This window comes from Anguilla rostrata, chromosome 12, assembly GCF_018555375.3.
Source record: "Anguilla rostrata isolate EN2019 chromosome 12, ASM1855537v3, whole genome shotgun sequence".
Classification (NCBI taxonomy): Eukaryota; Metazoa; Chordata; class Actinopteri; order Anguilliformes; family Anguillidae; genus Anguilla; species Anguilla rostrata.
Genome location: NC_057944.1, coordinates 32,071,766 through 32,086,435, shown reverse-complemented (window position 1 = coordinate 32,086,435; position 14,670 = coordinate 32,071,766). Strand labels below are relative to the sequence as shown.

Below are 14,670 nucleotides of genomic sequence, written 5' to 3'. Positions count from 1 at the left end.
GTCAGTCATTAACATCCTGCTCCAGTCTTTGCCGTGGGCAACTCCAGCTCGGAGATCATAATCGTAAACGACCGTGGTTTTTTTCCACGTGAATCCTGAAGGTGTGAGTGAGGGATTCGGGGAAAAATCCCAGTGCTCTTGATCTGAGTGACGGGCTGACACGTCGCCCTCGGCAACCTCGATGCCACCGATACAAGTGGAGACACGCTGAGGTTTTTTCTCCCGGAATCTCCTGCATTGCCTCACTCCTGACAGGAAGAACTTGCCTCTGTTTCACTCTTCTCACAAACCATAGACTTTTCCAGTAATATTACAAAAAATGTGCTCCGATGATATTTTTGCACACTCGTGGTTTTATTTGAAACTGCTCCATTTCCTTTTTAGTGGCTTCGTTTACGAGAAAAAATCCTCCAACAAATTACATTACGTTTATTTGGTGGGCACTTTTATCCTAGGGGACGTACAGTAAGTGCATACTGGAGGTAATTGGAACAACTACAAAACACAGGCCCGACATGGTACAATGCTCATTATGCAGCAGTTATTCATAGCCATGAACACAGTAAATCCAGTTCACACAGTAAACATTACTCTCTGACCTAACCTATGGCAAGTCAAACTAGGAGGCATGACAAGCCACAACATCAGGATAATGATACAAAGTACAATATAAGTGCTGGATGGAGGTACATGTAACAAGAAAGTGACACAGGAGGTAGTGTAACATGAAAGTGCTATAGGAACAGAGTAGAGGGAGTCGGAGTGCTGGCCTGATGCTAATCTGGTTACCATGGGGCCCGGTTCTTGTTCTAACTGGTCACATTCTGCTGCCGGTTGAGCATGTGATGCCTTTATGACATCAAGGAAGAGGGAGTTTTCCTCAGCATCAGAATGGGCGGAGCTATCACGTGCCGCCATGACTCGCTGTCATCACCGACTCATCTTCTACAGAGAACAAATTGATTTGATTGGTTCATATATATAAGTGGGGGTGCCGTGTGGTTTGATCCGGGTTTATCCCAAGGTCCATAGACATGCAGGTTAGATTAACTGGAGACTCTACATTGCCAGGGAATGGTGAATTAATGTTGTGTGTGTGCGTCCTGCAATGGATTGGCGACCTGTCCAGGGTGTATTCCCAATGCACGCTTGGATAGGCTCCAGCACCCCCTGTGGCCTTGACCAGGAATAAGCGGGTGTAGATGATGGATGGTACTGTTAGTGCCCTCCCCCCAAAATATCCTGTTTGTTGCCCCCCTCCCAAAGTTGAAATGAGATCTATATCCTTGGTTTCCGGTGACCAGTTCTGCTCCTCGGAGTAAAATGTGGAGTACAATGTTTTGTAATAATTAGACTCTAACTGTTATACGAGTAGATAAAACGTACTCCAAAATTCACCCTCGTCAGAGTAGATTTAATGCTGAGAACAGTTGTGCTGTGTGACAGGCATGCGCTAACACAGATGAGCGCACTGTGGCGTCCGCCCACCTTTGCCTCTGATCCCTGACCTACTCGGTGTTCCCGCTCCAGAGAAGAGGTCCTCTGGATAATACTGGGAAACGGGCGCTGAGAGAAAACACGCAGTGTCCTCGGTCTTCCTGTCTGGTGGTTTCCGTCTTCGTGCAGAGCTTTGGCTCTGTCCCTTTCTGCTCCACCTCACTTTTGTCACCTTCGTCCTCCCGTGTCTGTTAAAACACTCCCGGGTTAGCGTTTCTTCACGGCGAGCGCTTAGACCTCAGGTTGGATGGGCATCGGGGTAAAGCTTAAAGGTTGCCTGTAGGACAGTGTCATTGTACGCTTGAGCGAGGTGCTTGAGCTGAATTGCTCCTGTAAAATGTCCAGCTGTATAAATGGATACTGTCTAACAATGAGGGGAGAAAATAGTGTAAGTTAAGAACATCTGGATAAGAACATCTGCTAAATTACCCGTCATGTAATGAAAACTCTGGCAGATATCCGATGTGACGGTGCTGGTGATGTCTGGAGAAACTTCGCCCCCTCCCCCTTCCCCCCTCCCCCCTCTCTCTGGCCCTGGGGGTCCCGGCTTGCGGCTTTAACGGCGTAATGAGCGCGCTCACTTAGATCCCGGCTCAACTGCAAACAGACCCCCGCGTTCCCTCCTGTCTGATGGAGCTGATTAGCGGCTGCAGCAGCTCCCTGGCGCTGGGGACAGGGGGCGGGGCTTAACGCGCTGATGGCCCCGTCTGCCTGGGCTGCCTCAGGATGCTTGTGCAACAAAGATTTCTATCTTTTATTTATTTTTTTATTTTAAACAAAACAAAAAATCGCACGGCTGACTTGGCTGTTCAGGTACTTGTTAGGTATTGTTATTTTCAAATTAGTGCCACATTTTTTCCCCCATATTTTAGGAATGTTACATTTTAGGAATTCAGAAGATTTTTTTTTTTTTTTTTTTACAGAGCGACTTGCACAGCCTTTTTTTATCCCCGTTTGTCCCCCATTAATTCCTTCATTCCCTCTTCTGGTCTGAGGCCCTACCTGCCGCTGCACTGCCCTTGCACTTAGTTTTTGCTCCTTCCACATGGCTGAGCTGTGCAGTCATTCCATCTCAGCATTGCCCTGAGAACTAGACCTGGATCCAATACATATTTGAAATTCTTTAATTCTTCAGATGATGGTAAAAACAAAAAAAACTTCTGCAGATTCTTTCATATGAAAGAATATTTCTTTCAGTTTCTTTTTGAAAGTTTACTGTTGTCTCAGGGGTTAAGTATTTAAATTATTTGACCCAGGTGCACAGAGAACTAGGGCTGTGGTTCAGTGCATCATCTGGTATCCTCTTTGTTTATACCTTTATTGTTCTGAGCTTGGAGTGTGTTTTAATCTTGAAGTCGTAGTTTCAGTCTGAGGAAGAGTGTCATCATTGAGAAATTTAAGTTAGTTTTACTCTTGAGAAGAGGTCGTTTTAAGCTTTAGAAGATTCAGTTTTAATCTTGAGAAGAGGTATTTTGAAGCTTTAGTAGAGTTCGTTTTAGTCTTGAGGAGTGCCAAAGATGGAGAGATGTACGCACTACATCCTACAAGAGCTTTATTTTCCTGTCAGAGGAACTTCCTGGTGGAGGACGTGCATTTGTATGATGATATTTTTAATCTTTGTAATCTTCTCTGAGCACTGGCGCGTTTGATTAAATTTCCTGTGCGGTGTCTGTACGTGTCTGCGAGGTTGAGTCTGGGCCAGAACTCTGGGAGACACTTTGACGGACATTATGAGTGTTTAGATAGCCTCTCTTTGGTTCCACAACAATTTTTTATTCCGTTTATTTTTTTAAAGACATCTGTTAAGCGTTAGGTTGGTTCGTCAAAGACGTCTGTCTTGCAGATCTGAACGAAGATCACTTTAGAAATTATAAATTCTGAGGCTGTTAACGTCTGCTAAAGTTGAGCACTTTTTATATAAAGGTTTTATATATCTAGGAGAAGCAGCCACTCACCCGGCTATAAGGTTATGGGTAACAGAGTCTAGACACAAAGAAAAGATATTGTTGCCAAATGCTTCGGTAAAGTGGAACATAACGATTGGCTGGTGTCCAGATAGCTTTCCTTTGTGTTCAATAAAAGGTTTTTATGAAAGCGCGCCAGCTCTTTGTTTTGAGCCAGCAGCAGTGGGAGCTGTCGTTTAGAATCCCTCTCATATTCTCATGCCATTAATGGATGGGACTGAGAGGAGGTCGATAGATAGATTCGTTTCCCATGATGCCCAGATGAGGCCCTCTGAGCATGTCACGTGACTTGTGTCGGGTCACAGGTCCAGTCATGTGACTTGGCAGTGCACTTGGAGCAATTGGGGCAAAAACGGGCGCTGAACACCCGCAACCCCCCCAGCCCCAAACTGTGCCCCAGCAAGGATTTGGAAAGGGTGCTGACCCTAATGGTTTTTAATCGGGTCCTCAACCTGAAACATTAATAGTGAGTGATTTAATCTTTATCGTGTCGCTTTTCACCTTTTACCACACCTTGAAAAACCAAGAGAAATTATGGAGGTATTTGCAAACTCTGGGAAAACACTACACAGTCAAGAAGATGTACAAGTGATCAAAATGGCAGTGAACAAATAGGCAGATGGATCAGAAAAGGAGCAGAGAAGAATCCCACTGTGCAAGGAGTGTAAACGTGGGCCATACCCAGTGTGGCTAAAATATGTGGGTCTTAGGCTTGTTAAAACTTTTATTTCTTACTTGTTACATGACAGGCATTTAGCAGACACTCTTATCCAGTGCGACGTACATAACCTTTTACTCCTGTGCCATCACGTCATTCCCATGGCGACTTTCTTCTTTGCCATTTTTTAACGCACACCCTCCTTGTGATCTTAGTGTAGTTTTTTTTTTTTGCCATTGTTGCCATGAGAATGCTGTGAATAGATGTACCTTAGCAAAACAAGAAAGGTTAGAGGTTTGAGTGGCAAAACTACACTTGAGTTGCATTAAAAAGCAACACTTCATGCCAATTTGATTCAGTTTGGTTAGCAACGCAATTATCAGGGGAACTGATTATAAAGCATTTATTTTTTGGGGGAAAATGGACTCATCAAAAAACATGAGTAGATTTAATGGGGCCCTCGATAAAACAAAACTGATGGAATTTGCAGTGTGTACAATAATAATGACATTGAGCCTTTTTAATGGCTTGGATGAGAGTTATAACAGTTCTAATGTGAACGCTTTTACCCTTTGGTATGCATTTCGAGTGAGTTTAAGCTGCTAGTAGTACGATACATCTCCTTTGAGTGAGGAATTAATCAGCTTTATCAGGTGATACACGCATGCTTTGGTTCTTTCTCTCCTGTTCTCTTTCCCTTTCACTCTCAGTGAGGGTGGGGTCAGGGCTGAGAAACCGAATCTTATGTGCATCACAGTCTGTGTCTATATTAAAGTTAAGTGCCAAAGACCACAAATGACTGTCAGTGATGTTTATTTTATGCATTTTTCAGTTCAGTCGTTATAATAATGATGATGCTGATGATGAGGATGATAACAGTAACAATAAACAGCTAGGTGAGAGGTGAGCGTGTGCTGATAAGAGATTCTTGCTATGTTCTCCTGAACAGCCCTCAGATCACTGAACGCAGGAGAAGCCTCCTGGCGTCCGGTCATGTGAAAGCTAAAGCTGCGCGCGTCTCTCTCCGGTCCGTCCGTCCCCCCACCCCACCCCGGGCCGGTTCCTACAAATGCAACCTCTCTCTCTCTCTCTCTCTCTCTCTCTCTGTTTCCGGTGCCTTGGAAACACGTTGTTGTCGTTGCTAAACGGCCCTCCAGAATTAGCGTGTAGTTGAGTCACCGTATTAACCGACAAAACTCAGCTTCTCGGATGCGCTCTGTGCCACTTCCTGAAATGAAGTCAGGAAAGCAGCCTGCTTTTAGGGAAGTGGTCACACCTGGGAAAAATGGCCCACCTTGCAGCCTGTGAAACTGGCTTGTCTGTTGTGTTTCAAAAAAGAAAAAAAAAGGCAGTCAACTGCATACTACATTGAGACTTTGAGCCCTCATATTTACACTGCTTTTTCAAGTCTAAAGGGGGGGGTCCCACACACATGGGAGAGGAGAGAGATAAGGGGGACAGCTGTGTGTACACATATCAGCCCTCTCTCTCGCCAGCTATTGTGGGTGCTGGCCTTGATAGCTGTTTCAGTGACAGGGCGCTTAGAGGTAGAGCGCCCACACACACACACACACACACACACACACACACACACACACTACACACACACACACACACACACACACACACACACACAACACACACACACGCACACACACACACACACACAACACACACACACACACACACACACACACATCACACACACACACACACACACACACACACAACACACACACACACACACACACACACACACACAGACACATACACACACACACGCATACACACACACACACACACACACACACACACACACACACACATACACACACACACACACGCACTCGCGCACATACAAGTTTACTGCAGCATTTCTGCAGTGTTGTGTTGTGCTGGATAAGCCCGTGTCTGACATGACGCACGCGGCCTGGAATGGGTGAGTCTGATTCCACACCGGTTTCCTCTGGCGGTATGATCTTTGGCGCGGCAGAACGGCAGAATCGGGCTTTGCGTGACTGTGCTTGTTGCTCAGAATCTGTGGCTTTAGTGGAGGCCAGAGAAATCTAATCTGTGTTCTTGAGTCCCCTGTCACTTCTCTGTTCCTGTCCCATCGGCACACACATGCACCAACGGACCTGTGACCTTCACTCTAGTTTGTGGTGCATAATCAATAGTATTTCTGGAAATTCTAATTCATCGTATAGCTCTTGTTGGCGCTGTCTGCTGCTTTTCAATATTTAACCCAACTTTTCAATGCCTGATTTTCAGTAACTCTGATTTTCAGTTGTTTTATTTTTTTGTTTTACATTACTTTTTTTCCATGTTAAGCTATTGCAAAAAAAAAAAAGAGATGCGTTTTCAAGAACAGTGCACATTTTACCGGTGAACAAAATGTGCTTTTGCGCCTGAGCGTTTTCCGTGCTTCCCTGACATCACTACGGAGAAGGCGTCTGACATCTCACTGACGAGGAGGAGAGCAGGGAGGAACCCGCTTCAACCAAACCTTCATTCTCCGCATTACACCCCGCAAGAAAAAAAGAAAAAGGAACCTGCTTGGCATGTTTTACGTCATCCGTGCGTGTGCTCCTCTGGCACGCCGTTCCTGATGACTGAAAAAAGGCAGATGATATTAATATTAATATTAGTGTAAGACTCGTGCGCCGTGGAATAGCAGAAGTGACTCCGTTTAATATGTTCGCTGAAGAAACGGGCACCTGGGAGAGGAGAGCGATAGGAGGGACAGCTGTGTGTACACATAGCAGCCTTCTCTCTCACCAGCTGCTGTGGGTAGCGGGCCTTGCTAGCTGTTTCAGTGACAGGGCGCATGGAGGTAGAGCGCTCAGCAGCAAGGTCTTTTAAAATGAATGTGTCACGTAATAGGTCTTAATTCTGTTGCCCCCCCCCCCCCCAAATGGAGGCATTTACGTGAAAAAAATTTTTTTTATGAGGGTTCCGATTTTCGCTGTGCTCACAGGCATGTAGATCGACAAATAAATATTTTGGCCTCTGTATGGACTGGCACGAAGCCCACTAAGCGAGATTCTTTTCTGAGATGCTCGTTTTTTTGTCTTTTGGTTTCATCTTTTTTTCACATAACCTGGTAATTCTTCTCAAGAGCAGACAATTTAATAAGGTGCTGACCAAACTCTTTCCTTCCATCGCTTGCCCCTCTGTGATGGGTGTATCTGGCTGCTAAGCTTTTCACGGTTGTCTTCAAAAACAAGTCGACAGAAAAAGAACAGATCATTCCCTGGCACTCTTCCTCTCTCAGTTCCAAGGCAAGGCTCGGAGGTAGTTTACTGAAATGCCTACAGGTGAGAAGCTTCAGAAGAATTTGTGTGGCAGTGCGCTCTTCCTCTGTCTTTCTCGGCTACAGTGTCACTAAACAGCAACATGTGGCTCTAAAAAATCCGAGAATCAACATCACGAGGACTCAGTGGGGCTCCCTGACCCCCCTGACCCTCGGCCCCTGACCCTTGTCTGTGATGGCCACGGGGCCGGTTGGGGTTTGTGTTCAGCTAAAACTCCGCACCCAGCTCGCACCCAAGAACCCGGGCGAGCTGAGCCCCAGTGTAATCAGCAGTCAGTAACCGCTTTTTACTGCGTTAAGGCCTGAGAGACGGTGAAAACCCCACAGGCCCTGTGGCTCTGCAGAGCCAGGGTCGGGGGTCCCTGCCGCACAGGAAGCCTCTGGCCGAAGCTCTGCGCTGGGGGAACAGAGGAAGAGCGTGGGGAGGAAGTCGATCAGTAACCCCCCCCCCTTCCCCCAGTGAAGGAGAAGAGCGCAGCGGCGGTGGCGAAATCCAGGCATGTTTAATCTCGCACCGTAACTGCCGGAGCCGCGCCCCGCAGACTGAGTCATCAGTAACGAATTGGCCCTCAGCGTGCACCCCCCCGCCCCCCGGCTCGCCCTGCCCCGCCCCTCTCCACTCCTCGCCTTGCTCTGCTGTGCGTCTCTCGGCTCGGAGTGCCAGGAGCCGTCTGGTGCGGGCCGTCCCGTCCATTGAAAGGTGCTTGCCTGACAGGCACAACAAAAAGGCAGAGGCACTCCCTGACAGATTTAGGGACCATATCTGCGCTCGTGCTGCCCACCCCTCCCCCCCCCCCCCAAACCTCTTCCAACAGCCACGACCCGAGGACAAACGGCCCAGCTATTTCTTGCCCCAGGTGTATTCTAAATCTGTGGGTGCGTCAGTTCTGTAGCAGCACAGTTCCTGCTGTCGCTGCTCTTCAACTCTTCATCTCTACAGAAGAAAACAAGCAGCTATTTCAATTTAGCCTCACAAGCAAATCTGCCTCAAAAATCTCTCTTCTAATATGGTGGAATTAACCATGGGCATTAAGCAGGCATTAACCATGTGAGCCAGGTTCTTCTGCATGTTTTACGTGGGTTTCGGTCATCGGTACCAACGCTAACTCTGTTAGACCTGGCTGCAGTTCGCTCAAGTGTAACTCCTGTTCTGACAGATCTGTCCTTCTCTGTGGCAAAGGGCACGGCAACTGCTCTCTGGTGACTCAACAGAGAAGGGTGAGTTTACAAAACACAGCCGGTGCTTGCACTGACAACACGCAGGTTGTTGGTTAATGCAGTGGGCCCTTGGGGGTGCGGGTGCACGGCATTAACAGAGGAAGTGAAGCAAGAGTTGCTGCACACGTGAGTTGTATCTCCAAAAAAATAAAGTACAAATTTTCTTTTGAGACTGGTGGGTTGGGGGGAAAAGGGGGCTCAAATTATTGTCCCAGAGTACAAGCACCCTGAAAATATCACTTGTAATTGTCCTGATCAATGGCCAATTGACCTGGGTCAGATACAGGTTGGAAACATTTTAACTATTTGGATGCTGGTAAGATCTGAACAGTCCTGCTGATCCCTAAGAATTTTATAAACTAAACTTGCTATGAATCGTAGTGTACACTCTCGCATGTAAGGAGGATTTAGTGCTGAATGTGGCTGAAAAAGGATGTTTCTTTTAAAACCTGTTGGTAATCCACAGGGATTTTTTCTGGCATCTAAAGGGTTAAAGTAGTTGAGATAAAACAACAGGCTCTGGTATTTTGCTAAAACATCGTGATTCTCAGCTCGTCTTATGCTTCCGTTCAATCTGCAGTTCTTGTTAACCACGCAGTTATGCAAGCGCAAATGCTTTTTTTCTACTTCTTCAGAAAAACAGGCTGGCAAGGTCAGTGATTGCCAGCTGAACTCATCAGATAATCATTTTATCTTTTGTCTGAGAAGGCGATTTGCGCCTCAGTTCGTTAAATTTGAAATCTGAAGTCGAATTTTGGCCTTTGTGTCTGACAGGACAGTAAATTACTTTCTGCTGCTTGCTTTAATAGTTTTTTTATTTTATTTTTTTGCAATTATACAATCAATATAATAATAATCTCCATTTCCTTTCCATATCTTTCCAGCGAGATAAAGCATTCCATTGATTTGTGAAGGACCAAAGGTCAGCTAATGCTTATTCCGTATGCTTGCGAGAGCTATTGCCTGTGCACAGTAAGCTAAAGATGGCTCCCGCCCCTCATGATATTGCCACGATTCAGTCTGTCTGGGTTTCAGTGGTAACGTTCATGTACAAAGCTCCAAACTCAGCACGCAATGCATACCCTTTAGGGCTGCCTGGCTATATTTAATGTATGCTTCTCTGGTTGGGGACAGTGCTAGTGTGCAACATGCAATTTACATATCGCTGAGGAAACCAGCAGCATGGGTGCGGATTGCACCACAATACAATTTTGAAATTCTTTTTATATATCCACAAAAGATATTAAAAGGTGTGTTATTTTCCACACCTTTTGAATATTCAAGATAAGAAGAATTTTCAGAGCAAACTATGGAAAACCACTTGCCCAAATGTAAATAAAATGAGGGGGGGAATAGAAATCTGAGCAACCAGAGCCTGCATACTCATTTCAGGTCATTCCACAGATAGGGCGTATCAATACGACCAAACGCTTTCAAGACACTTGGACTTTTATTTATTTTTTAAAAAATGGTGAATAACTTAAAAACAGTGCAAATTAAATTGAAATGGCAGGTCAGTGCATTGCATTGTGTAATGAAACAAAGTTTCCTTAATACGTTTTCCTTTTTTTAAATTTTGTAATTAATGCTATTCTTGAGCTTCTGAGGGTTGCAGTCCTCTGCTTCAGAGGAATAATTCTGTACCAGACCAGTGTCCAAAATGAGCGTCAAATGAAGCATTTAAGGCAGTATATGGCTGGGCCTCGCGTGTCTAAGTCGACGCTTTCTCTGTAATTGTCTGCGCCACGGGACATTGACTTACCACGGGACGCGAATAGCCGAGTCTCATTCACAAATACACATTACACACTTAGCTCCAGTGTTCAGAAGTCATTCCAGTACGTTTATGATTGAAGTACGTAGGTTCCAGGGCTCAGCCGTTCTGCAGAAGACAGATGTATTCCACATGACGATGTAACGAGGCGGTTGTGGCATTTCCCACAGAATGCGAGAAGTTCCAGAGCCCCCAAATCACCAGGGTTACATAAAAGGCTGTTTTAAACTGCTAGCTTGCAGATGGAGAAGGAGAAAAGAATGAAAATCCAGTGTCTCATTTTTTTTTTCTTCCTCCTCTGTGTGGTGGGGGGTGGGGGTGGGGGGGGGGGTGGGGGGGTGGAATAAAAACCATAATGTTCTTCTTGTTGCTCTTTGAAGATTCTACTCCAACCCTTCCCAATCCACCCCCTCCCCCCTCTTCCCTAAAGCCTCATAGAGGTAAATGAATATATGTAATTTTACATACACACACACACACACACACATGTCCACGGGTCATGTGACCTTTGAACGACCAATCCAGTGGCAGGGTCACACAGTGGACTCGCTGCGAAACATCTTGGATTTGAGCGTCCTGAGGCTGAGCATGGCCGAGCTGGTCTCCGACTGCAGGGCCTCGGAGAAGCCCCCGTCATAGGACCGCCGACTCTGCGACTTGCGCTTGATGGAGTTCTGGATGGTCTCCGAGGTGAAGTAGTAGACGATGGGGTCGAAGCAGCAGTTGGAGGTGGCGATGCAGAGGGCGACGGGGTAGATCATCCGGACCACGGACTCGGCGAAGCAGCCCTCGAGGGACTTGCTGCGGACCATGGCGTAGAAGACCAGGTTGACGTTGTAAGGGATGAAGCAGAAGCAGAAGATGAGGAGGTGCACCACAATCATGCGCAGGATCTTGGTCTTGTTCAGCTGCCCACCGCGGTTGAGGGTTCGAGGCCTGCGGAGCGTCTGGAGCACCATGGCGGAGCAGACCACGTTGAGCAGCAGCGGGATGAGGAAGCCCACCGTCTCGATGAACACCACCACCTTGGACAGGTGCTTCTTCCACTGGTTGGAGGAGAAGTTCTCGAAGCAGTTGGTTTTGTTGTCTCGGATGAAGCTGGTCTCCAGTTTGAACCCCGTGGGGAGGCTGCCGGCCAGCACCAGCACCCACACGGCACAGCAGACGATCTTGGCGTTGCGCTTGGTCCGCACCATCCGCGACTGCAGCGGGTAGACGATGGCCAGGAAGCGGTCCACGCTGATGCAGGTGAGGAAGAGGATGCTGCCGTACATGTTGGTGTAGAAGAGGGAGGCGGAGAGCTTGCACAGCACGCTCCCGAAGGGCCAGTCGCGGTTGATGAAGTAGAAGACGCGCAGCGGCAGCGTGAGGACGAAGATCAGGTCGGACACCATCAGGTTGATCATGTAGGTGGTGGTCTCGTTGCGCAGCTTGAGTGAGCAGGTGAAGATGTACATGGCGGCCATGTTGGTGATGAGCCCCACCACGAACACGATGCTGAACATGGTGCTGTACAGCATGTATTTGAAATCATCGTTCCGGGCGCACACCTCCGTGGTGTTGTTGCTCATCTTTGGGGGCGGGGAAGAACGAGCGGGCAATTTTTTTCGGCGTTAAATCGCTAAAGCGGAACTTTCGGAAAAGAGGTTTCTGTCCGTCCTGAAACCCAACATTTGCGACGTGCAAAGCAAAAAAACAAAGAGCAGCTGTCGGTGGTTAATGAGAGATTCCTCACCCTCGGCAGCCTGATGGAAACAAACCGGTTTAAGGTCTAAATGCTTATTGGACCTCGCTCCATCGGTGTTCCTGCGCCTGTCTGCGGGCTAGCTCTTACGGGGGAAAGCTCTTCCCCTGGAGACTCCCTCCTTCCCTCCCCCACCCCCTTATCTGCCTGGTCACCGTGCAGGACACCGGCCCGACGCACGGAGAGGGAACTCTACTTACTCAGATCGCTGCTCTTTTCCTGTTTCTCTTCTAGTCTCCGGTCAATGGAAGCCAAATCAAATACAATGTCTGTATCCGCAGGGAGCAGAGATATTAAATCTAACTATTCTCCACTCTGGTTTCCCCTCCCTTTGCTAAGATGCAACATGTTATTTTTTTTTCTTTAAAAAAAAAAAAAAGGAAGTTGCTCCAAATCCAGTTTTGTAAATCCTCTTTGAGAAATGATCCAGGTCGATTGAGCTGTGGTCTGCTTTGGTTTGAAAAAAATAAAAATAAATAAAAGACGACGTGCAGACGATGGTGTAGCTCCTGCTGCCGTGCTACTGATAAGGTGGCTCCAAAAGTTTTTGTCGTTTGTCAGCAGTCAGTCTCTCCTTCTCTCTCTCCCTCTAGCAGTGAGCGTCTACATGCATGTTTCAGTGGTATATGTGCAGCAGCGTCGGTGGGTGGCTCTCTCTCTCTCTATTTCTCTTTCTCTCTCCCTCTTTCCCTCCCTCCTCTCTCTCTCCCCTGCCTCTCTCTCTCTGTCGTGGCCTGAGGGGTCTGACTCTGCTTCGTAGGAAAGCGGTTGCAGAGCCAGGGAAGGAACTCATTCGCTGCCGTGGTATTGTGTCACCAGTTTGTAGGAAAGACCTGGTGGGAGAAGTCTCTGCCTTGGCCCCTCCCTTTCCTTCTCCCTCCTCCTCCTTTCTTTCTTTGTGTAATGGCATGCCCTGTGGACTACAGAGCAAGAGAGCACAGATTAGAAGGCTAGGACAAGGTGCCTTTGGAGTTCTTTTGTTTTTGTTTTTGTTTTTTAAAGACTTTTTTTCTGCTCCCCTCTCTCGTGTCCATGGAGTCTGTTTGAAAGTTGTTAGGTTGTTTTGTGTTCAATAGCTGCATTGTTCCTTCCCCCCCCACTTCTCCTTTGGTCAGTCAGGATGTGTGGTCAGCCGTGGGTTTTTAAGCCTATAGCAGTTTATGAAAAGAGTTGTCTAGACCTTGAGGTTTGATACGTATAAAAAGGTGCTGTCCTATCGGTGCTTGAAGGGGGAGGGGCCATGTTTGATCTGTGTGTCGAGCCTTTGTCAGGCAGCCAATTCCCATTTAATGACAGAGCAGCTACAGCTTGTAATGGACACTGCCCCTCTACAGTCTGAAGACATCAGCGCCCTTTGTTATGAGCTGTAATGAGCTGCTGCAGGGAAGAGAGGAATTCCACCTAATAAATTATTAGATGCCAAGCTGTCTGACACCCCTGTGGGTTGCCTTTTACTCCCACTTTCACAGCAAGTGCCCTGTTATTATAATTTTTTTTTCTCTGTTTCAATGAAAAGTAACAAATCACAGAAAACCGAAGCTGGGAATTTTTTCTCTTCTTATTACTTTTAAATCTTTTTCATAGTCTGACTGAAACTGATACGGAGATTGAGCAGTTTTCATTTTTGTCCCACAAAGATGAATGCTCAGTCATCATCATCATCACTACTACTACTACTAGTACTAGTAGTTGTTGTTGTTGTTATTAGTGTTATTATGATGTTAATTTATGTTGACAACTTGCAAATCACAAATTAGCTTAATGACTGAAGCACAGAAAGGGGCAACCTGGCTCAGGAAGTAAGAGCAGTTGTCTGGCAGTCAGAGGGTTGCCAGTTCGATCCCCCGCCCTGGGCGTGTCAAAGTGTCCCTGAGCAAGACACCTAACCCCTAATTGCTCCCAATGAGCTGATTGGTACCTTGCATGCCAGCCTTTCACCGTTGGTGTGTGTGTGAATGGGTGAATGAGAGGCATCAATTGTAAAGTGCTTTGGATAAAAGCGCTATAAAAATGCAGTCCATTTACCATTGCACAAAAACTACAGTACCAGAGAAAATGTACAGACATTTACACGCAATGCCAATTACTGACTCAGAGGGAAAAAAGAACAAGCAAAAAATGAATCCCAGAATTCTGCTCAGTGTGGGGCTTCCGAGATACTCCTAGCCATAAAAACACAGCGGACAGAAACTGGAGACGAGAATGAGCTTTAACCCGGTTTAATTTAATCCACTGCCTAACAGCTGCCAACTTACAACAGGCACAGTCCCCAGAGAGAAATACCTATGACTCCAGATTCTAATGTATTCTAATGTGATCAATAATGTACTGCACCTAACCTAATCTACTAAACAGAACTGTGTGTGTCCTGTTATTTGGTTAGTTGGTAAACATTAGGGCTACATCTGTGGCAACAGCTTGTCATAATACTGCCCTAAAAACCAAGATACTTGGGGTTTTTGCGCATGGTACATATTGATTTCAACACTCGTGTGGCGTGAG

At 46.7% G+C, this 14,670-nt stretch overlaps 1 protein-coding gene across 1 annotated transcript; it reads right to left on the bottom strand.

Annotated features, from left to right (window-relative positions):
* Window positions 1-10,081: 10,081 nt before the first annotated feature.
* Window positions 10,082-13,192, bottom strand: lpar6a (lysophosphatidic acid receptor 6a). Its single transcript, XM_064302316.1, has one exon. The coding sequence runs from the start codon at window positions 11,993-11,995 to the stop codon at window positions 10,958-10,960; it is 1,038 nt and encodes a 345-aa protein (XP_064158386.1). The 5' UTR covers window positions 11,996-13,192; the 3' UTR covers window positions 10,082-10,957.
* Window positions 13,193-14,670: the final 1,478 nt, after the last annotated feature.

Bases quoted from the DNA above. Each gene is read 5' to 3' on its own strand.
- lpar6a (XM_064302316.1), bottom strand. From the start codon at position 11,995: ATGAGCAACAACACCACGGAGGTGTGCGCCCGGAACGATGATTTCAAA.